This window comes from Stylophora pistillata, chromosome 7 (assembly GCF_964205215.1).
Source record: "Stylophora pistillata chromosome 7, jaStyPist1.2, whole genome shotgun sequence".
Classification (NCBI taxonomy): Eukaryota; Metazoa; Cnidaria; class Anthozoa; order Scleractinia; family Pocilloporidae; genus Stylophora; species Stylophora pistillata.
The window spans coordinates 31,520,717-31,529,186 of record NC_142525.1 but is presented as its reverse complement, the minus strand read 5'-3'; the positions used below and the strand labels follow the sequence as shown (position 1 = coordinate 31,529,186).

The following is an 8,470-nucleotide window of genomic DNA, read 5'->3' as shown; positions in this document are numbered from 1 at the left end:
CTTTTTTGTCAACTCTTTCTTATATGCCACTTTCGAGTTTCTGCATGCCATAGTTGTGGTCTGGCTACACACAAGACACTATCAGATACAGTGAAATATATGAAGTTCATATATTTTGAACTGCGGTATTAGATACATATGGTGAACGATCCTCACAGTAGATAGCGCTATTTAAGCAATAACGAAAATCAGACCTGAAAAAAATCAGGCCTGTACGGGATTCGAACCACTGACCTCTGCGATACTAGTGCAGCGCTCTACCAATTGAGCTAACAAGCCAACTGGGAGCAGGCCGTTAAGTTGATTCGTAATAAACCCGTGAAAGTGATAAATCAGATACAATGAAATATATGAAGTTCATATATTTTGAACTGCGGTATTAGATACATATGGTGAACGATCCTCGCAGTAGATGGCGCTATTTAAGCAATAGCGAAAATCAGACCTGGGAAAAAAAAAAAAAAAATCAGGCCTGTACGGGATTCCAACCACTGACCTCTGCGATACTAGTGCAGCGCCCTACCAACTGAGCTATAAGACACTATAATCGTAACTTCTACCAAGAGGAGAATTATTAAGTTACACTGAAAAAGCTTCGAAGAAAGAAATTTTCACCATTTTTTATTCGTTTTTAAGGCAAGTTCTTCCCTAAAAGCTTTTAACTATTCGCGTATTTAGGTATATTCAAAAGGAAAAAAAAAAATCAGTAAGGTAACCCGAACATACGAGTCAAGCCTTGTTGCCATGTGTCCATGCCATTTTTAATGATAGCTTCCAAGCAATCTTAGTGCCATGCGTCCATGCCATTCCAGATTATATATTCCTTAGCAACCGTACAACTCCAACCTTAATGCTATACATCCATGCCATTTCAGAGGATAGATTCGGACAGCGGTGGCGTGGAAACTTAGTGCACCCAAGTAGTTGGTGATGATATGGTTTTGCCCTGTGTTCCCTTTGTATTCCTGAAAGATGAGTAATGAAATTCAGGAAACACTCTACCCACTTCAGGTTGCACTGCATTAAAGAAAAAATAACCCGTAAAGGGATTTTGAGTCAAAACATGACCTTAATCCTTGTTGTTTCGGGATAAAACCGCCACTAGTTTTACTGTACAGTCTCTGGGTTAATATTAGGGAAGGCGAACTGAACCACAGTAAAGTCGATAGAGAAATTTAGCTATTAAGTGTCAAGAGTAGTCCTGGATCATCCGGGTCTGTATTTTGGTTTTACGTTCTTTGCTCTATGATTTGTGAAAAAAAATCAAGTTTAACGCAAACATCTCAACCAATCAGATGCAAAAATTAGACATCGCAACTTGGTCAGCGGCGTTTTCCCGCGCCTCACGCAGGGCGCTTGTATTTTGAGATGTCTTTGGCGCGCCAGACGGAGGGCGCTTGTGTTTTGAGATATCTTTGGCGCACCTGACGCAGGGCGCTTGTGTTTTGAGATATCTTTGGCCCCTCTTGATATTTTCCTTTTCCTTGATTTCTTGATTTTTGTCATACGACACTCAAATAAAAGCGTTATAAATCTCAGATTTTATATGCAGTTTCCTAGCATGATTGTTCCTTCGTTGTCTTTCGAGACTGCTAGTCTAGACTGTGTTAGATTGGCGTACATCACCGTATATACTACATACCTCAACAAATGTACGTCACATTTCTATTAATAGCTACTACATACCGCGACATCTTTAAATCGCCGAGTAACATTCTTCCATCCTAGTCCCAAGAAAAACGCCAAGTAGTATTTTTCTGTCCAGCTGTCTTGCAATGGATCGGCTTGAGTTCCTACTGCTTTGACATACTCTTCTCGCCCCAAGTTTACTTCCAAGTACTCTCCAAGGCTACTGTTAGCGCTTCTCCAACACGAAGAGCCATCAAATCGCGCCTTAAAGGCCTCAAAGCCTGTTACTTCAGAAGAAGCAGTGATTTGACGGTCCAATATACTACCGTCCTTCATTCCCAAAGGTCGGTAAGGAGCTGAACAGGCGGTAGGTGATACTGAGTCTAGCAACATGAGGTTTTTCATGAGAAGCAAGAGAACAGAGTTAACGGCACTTGCAGTGTCGTCATTATCAATAGGCCTTGGGTAGGGTCTTTTGTCAATATTTAGCTCCCACGGGGGAAGATTAGGCAGGGCGGAGAGGGATGGGGGGGGGGGGGGGCGGAGAGGAGGGGCGGAGAGGAAGGCTTTCATTCTTACTCCTCCTTACCATGAGAAAGGAAAAGAATGTTACTTACTTTCCTGAATAGTCATATGTATTGAAGATCGTGATCAAATCCCCAAGTTGTTACCTTCACAAACTGGTCCAAAGTATTCTTCTTTACATTCACACTTGAATCCTGGATAGAAATCAGTAGGAATACAAACCCCATTGTTCATACACGGTGAATTATCACACGGTCTGTACGGTCGATATAGGTTATTCAAATACACCGTTTCACCTGAATGGACAAAATACTTGGGCTCAGCACTCAGACGAGTTGCATTGTTCAGCTCACACAGTTGACAATGGTGCTTGAAGTTAAGACTGTAGCATTGTGGGTCATTTTGGCACGTGGCGATACACGTGATCAGGCGTACTCGTGACATGATTCGATACGCGTGTCTGGTGAGAGAGTATCCAGAGAAGGAATGAACATCTTGACAACCGGTTTTTCCAGTTTGACCGGTAATAGGATGAATCAGTATGAAAAGTATACAAGTTATCCAAGTCTTGTTCATCACGTGGGGAAAAATACTGTGGCCCTGAAAATGCGGCAAAATCTCAATTTCGATTTTAAGCATGAAAGATTTTGCAGGGGTGCCAAAAACTCGGGATAATCGAGAGAACATCAAAGATGTGATAAAAAGAGACCGCTTGAAACTGGCCGGAGTTTCCGTTTCGCTGATTCTGAGGTCCCTGAAGTTCTTACTTCAGCTAGCTTTCGGTGGTGTAAGATGCAATTTGCTGGCTTGGGAATGTTTTCAAAATTGAGCATTTTGGTACAATATAACTTGTCATATTTCAGAAATGTAACAGACAGAAACGTTGTTTCAGCGTGAATCAAACAATGAATTGACACTTTTCTTAAAGAAACACCCCTTAGAAAGTAGAAATGCGATAAATGCGCCTTTGATCACCTTATAATGTTAAAGGGCGCTGTATAAGTAAATAAATTATTATTATAAATCGTAGTATGAGCTTACCGAAAGAAACAACTTCGTCCGCTGCGAGACTTGAATCAACCCTTATTGGTGCAAATAAGAAACTGAAAAAATATGATAATATGATTGAAAGATGCTTTTCCGAGGTGAGATTGTGCTGGATTTAGTTGTCAATAATTCCAAGATCGCTTTTTCTTTTTGCAGTTTCAATTTTGTTTGTCAATCAGTGATGGAATAGCCTTTTAAGGATTGTACAGATGCCCTTCTGTTACCCAATCGGAAGCAGCAATTTTACAAGATAACACAAATTGATATACTAAGTTAATTAAATCCTTTACAAGAGGGACATCAATCGTCAATTAACAAAAGATATACCATGGTCTATGATGGCTCTCATTTAGTTGAGTGACGGGAAATTTTCTGGTATTGACCTAATTTTGCAGGTGTTAAAACAAAAAGAAGCAGCAACTTGATTGAATCCGAAATAGTAAACATTCAATGCGGTTATAAATACTTGTAACGCTTGTGAGATGGGTTGTTCACAGAAGGGCACAAAGTAAACGAGGATCAGTGGCGAACCAAGACCAAAATGAAATTTAGCTTTGTGAAACATTCCATTCGAAGATTTGGTCATTTCCATCGAACGAAGATAAGTGAGACACACTGCACATCACCATAGACCTCTCCACCTTTGTATCTTCAAGAAACTAGAAGCTAGTGTCCACAAAGAGTATTCAGTGGTCTTCTATTTGTAGTTAAAACTGTAGTAAAGATTCTTTAAAAAAGATAAAACTATCGGGGAAAGATTTTCTAAGCTTTCAGCTCGCCTGTCTTTGGTGTCCGAGCTTCATGTAGCTTGTTACAGCTTTTGTCGCTCGACTTCTTTGAAATCGCCGTTTTTTTAATTAGATTTTTAAGAGGATGAAAACCAAATGATCAAAGGCGATTACCTTATATTCACGCCTACTATTATTCTAGAACAAATGCGCTACATCCTTCATTATATAACTTCCACTTTGATAATTCTATCCTTATGTGCTTGGTCACTCAATGGTTTTAACCTGTATTCTTGTGTAAAACTTGAAGCGTGGAGGAACTTCAATTCCAGCCCTTTCCAAGGAAAACTCGCAGAGCTGTTCAAATGCAATTTTTTCATCTAAGGAAACAGTACTGCATTCGTACCGGCAAAAACCGCCATCTCACTTCCGGTTGTGGTCAAAACTGATCAGGCTGATCAAGTATTTTTGGTGAATCGCTAAACAGCAGAATAACAGTCGATCCAATTTGTGTGTGGATACAAAGGAATCCTAAAATTTCAGGAGGGCTTTTGGCCGTGTACTAGTTTGTCTTGGAGAACGTGAGGGGTCTGAGAACTGATGATTGCTTTCTCGTTATTTTTTATGAATCAAAATACGTCACATCCATATACTTCAGTGCGCATGGCCGGTCGCTGTTCCCAGCTAATAGGGCGAATCCTTAACGCTATACATCGGAATGGTTTGCTAATTAGGTTCTTCACATGGCCATTAGCGTTTGAGTTTCCTGGAAAAACCTGCCAAAAAAGCCGGGAAATAATTTTTAGAAAAAGATGATACACTCATGATCTAGATATTCTAAGTGATTTTAAGCTGTGGATGACTAGCTTGAAGTATTGAAAATATTGAAATATGACCGCAAACAAAATCCGCAAAATTTTATTATTGTGTGCTCTTGATTCATACATAGTATGTACTCCGACTAAATACTCTCTGGGTTTAAAGAGAGTAGTCCCGTCGTTTACATTTTTCTAGAATGCCGTTAACGGTTTTTGTCGCTCGCTTAAAAAATTGTATCGTCGACGAAAACGACATCGGTTCAAGCCAAACTTCCCACAACTTCGCAACCCATTCTCTCAGCTCCGCAAGCCCACATTATTCCTTTGTCCTTGACCGATTCGAAAGCAATTCTAAATCAATCAGAACCGCTTTTAACTGCGCATTGAAGGCCGAAATACTTAGTCTATACTTAAGTGCAAGGAACGTACACACGTTTTTGAGAAACAATTAACTCACAAAAAAATGTGCTACCGTGAGACTAATATGTACGAACACTTAGGATGCCTACCCTCCTACTCGAGCCATCTTTATGTATCTTCAAAGTCGTTCCATTTTCACTGTACTCAAGGAAATATTCTTTGACCCAGCAGTCTGGCTGCATATTATTTGCATCTTTCCAACCCTGTGTGGCTACTGCTGTTATGAGTTCTTCAGAAGAAAATCTTATCTTCACCGAAGGAAATGAAAAGTATTCAATTGACTTTCATTGTATCATTATATTTTTTAGGGAAAGGCGCGCGAGTCATGGAATTCTTTTATTCTTTTAATTGCGTGCAAATGAACCTTTTCGGTCTATCTTTTCAGTTAAAATTCCATAGTTTTTGCCGGCACTCATTGTCAAGGAGGGAAGGCTGAGAAATGCTCTGCGATTGGTCTAAAAAACATCGTACCACCATCTCACCCAATCAGATGCCAAACAAACAGCAGTCGTGATTAGTAACTCTCGTTTTCCCGCCTTTGCAGTTTCCCTATTGATTTTTTTGAAGCAGTTGACGAAAGGTGGGGGCAATGATTCCCTTCTATAAACAATCTCAGTGGCTTTCACAAATGCTAGAGTGGACCAATGAAAAAGAAATTCCTAATTCTACACTCACCTCCAAATACGGATGAGAATCGTTAGTTAAGGCTCGCCATCCCCCTGCCTCGTAAATACGACCGCTGGCTGGCGGACTGTCAGGCTCAGAGGATGATGCAGATATTGTCAAGTTGCGTAATTTGTCGTAAATACCTAGTGTATCACCATCGCAAACTATGGCAAAGCAGAAAAAATACCATCAATGTTTTCTCACACACAGCAGTGCTCCTGCTGCTGATTTTAGTCCATCAGGATACCCCCATTCAGCTGACAATATACATGAAAAAAATTACGCGCTTATGATTGGCTGAAAACGAATGAATTTTTCATGCGACACGAGTACAAAGTTGTAAAACGAGTGCAAAGTTGTAACACGAGCGCAAATTACAATTAGCGCGCGCACGCTGTCAAGATTTCGTCTGTCTTGAATTCGCGTCATGATTCTTTCATATAAATTATTTTAACAATTTACTTGTTAAAACAAGTAACAACATTATTTCTCGAATTCTCGTGCAATTTGGTGTAAATAGGTACTTGTAAATCTTGCTCTTACATTGATAGGGGTACTTGATACTATGATTTTTGTTTTACCTTGACAATTATTTCCACTGTACTTTGGTGGACACTGACACTCGTACCCAGGACTCTGCGTCCGTAATATGCATTTACCACCATTTTGACAGGGAGGGTGCACGCATGCGTGATAGGAGCGATAAAGATTGTCAAAATACACCGTGTTTTCTCGCGGTAGAAAGTTATCAGGATGCGACAATCGAGTTCCCTTGTTCAGCTCACAGGATTTCGAGGAAGACAAGTAATTTGTGCTGTAGCAGTCAGGGTTTGTCTCACATTTCACCTGGCACTTTTCAACGGACGAAGTTGCCAACACAGTTATCACGTGACCTTCCAGTGCACGGTTTGAAACCGATTGCACTGTTCGACAATATCGCTCACCGGCGAAAATTGTTCGTAAAAACAGAAAGATACAGAAAGGAAGGGCCCTCGCGGCGCAGATTTTTTCCGAGGCCATTTCCAATAACGTTGAATAGATACGATACCTACAAATTAAACGACCAAAATAAACTTTGAATCGGGTCTTAATATAATATGATATTTTATATATTCTATTCACTTTAATAGTAGGTTAATTAGGTGGGTTAATTAGATACCCGGCCTCACAAGCATGTAATGCTTATACCCTGATCATGTTTTAAATAAAGGATTTTACTTACTTTACTTTAATTCCAAGATACGCAATACTACACTAACCACTCAGATTCAGCATTAATTTAGTCCTCTTCCTGCAAAATTCTCATCTTGATTCCTTGTTTTTGTCCCTTGCAGTGTTTTTTTTTACCAATTTCAGTAGAATAATCTCCCCGTCTTCCGTTTAGAATCAGAGAAAGTCAGGGTCTTCATTGCCATCGCCTCCAAGCCGACTAAAAGAGCAAGCAACTGATTCTACAAAGCTGCACTTTTTTAATACACACCCTCGACAATGGAGCATTAATCTATATGCTAATTTGATATATCTACAATGCCTGTCTTTTTTGAAGATTGAACATTCTCGACAGGAACATGGCCACGGCTTCTATCATTGAATCTTATTAGTACGATTAGATCAGGAGAAACTTGTTCTGTTTTCAGATGTTAATTATAACCTTTTGTTATTCGTAACTTAAAAAAATTAAAAGTTGCTTTATGATATTACCTTGTTTTCAAGTGAAAACTCACATTGGAAGTTTGCGAAAATGCAATAAATGTGACCGGACATGCATCCGTTTCTATATTTATAATAAGCATTTGGCTGAGAAGTCTAATCATGGATGGATTTTCCTCACACACAAGAACTGCACAGAAAAAGTACATCATTTTCCACAAAAAACCTTATTCTAACTTATAGGGACTCAAAACTGAATCTGATTCAGTGTAGAGGAAATCTTGCATACATCGTCACTGCATGTTTAGTTCGTAATACAATTCATATCCTAACGACAAATTCAAATCGAGTGTAAAGACAGCTTCATCTTTGTGAAATATACTCCCTTAGCTCAGGATTGTCCTTCTCAACACATTTAACCTTACACGACCATGACAGTTAGAATTGAAAAAAGAGTCACATAACAGCTATCAAAATCACCTGCAATGAAAGAACGCTGGCGGGAAAGGAAGAAAATACGTCCAAATTTCTGCCACTGTTTTATGAAGCACTTCATTTCTGAGTATTACCCAGTGTTATTCCTACTCTACTGTCTATATACATCTTGACCAACCTGGAAAAAAAGGCCAATTGCTATCTGAAATGTGGATGAATTGAATGAAATTAAACAATTGGTATAACAGTTCAAAGAGACAACCCACTGCTGTACTTCTTTGCTACTTACAAACAAACTCGTGCGTTGTGATGAAAAGGTCGCTGATGAAAGTTTTCATAACTTATTTGTAAGTCCTCCAGCTGTCATTTTATGGATCATATTTCAATAATTCCTCAAAAGAAAACAATTTTCTCCACTTACGGCTGGTTAAACTATTTGAATTGAAAAGTAAACAAAATGAAACTGAATCAAGAGCGCGGGTTTGGTGTACAGCTCTAAGTTATCTGCATCCTTCAACTAGAGAGCATACAGCCCATAATAATTCCAAAGTT

At 39.4% G+C, this 8,470-nt stretch overlaps 1 protein-coding gene across 1 annotated transcript in view; it reads right to left on the bottom strand.

Moving 5' to 3' along the window:
* Positions 1 to 604: 604 nt before the first annotated feature.
* LOC111330207 (uncharacterized) overlaps positions 605 to 8,470 on the bottom strand; it is an 8,851-nt gene continuing 985 nt past the window's right edge. Inside the window, exons 2-8 of the mRNA XM_088726485.1 lie at positions 6,415 to 6,881; positions 5,843 to 5,997; positions 5,257 to 5,415; positions 4,568 to 4,705; positions 2,301 to 2,754; positions 1,687 to 2,012; positions 605 to 965 (exon numbers count right to left, since the gene is read on the bottom strand). Of these exons, the coding sequence (XP_088582611.1) occupies positions 825 to 965; positions 1,687 to 2,012; positions 2,301 to 2,754; positions 4,568 to 4,705; positions 5,257 to 5,415; positions 5,843 to 5,997; positions 6,415 to 6,881 (1,840 nt within the window). The 3' untranslated portion in view covers positions 605 to 824. The remainder of the gene's footprint in view (positions 966 to 1,686; positions 2,013 to 2,300; positions 2,755 to 4,567; positions 4,706 to 5,256; positions 5,416 to 5,842; positions 5,998 to 6,414; positions 6,882 to 8,470) is intronic.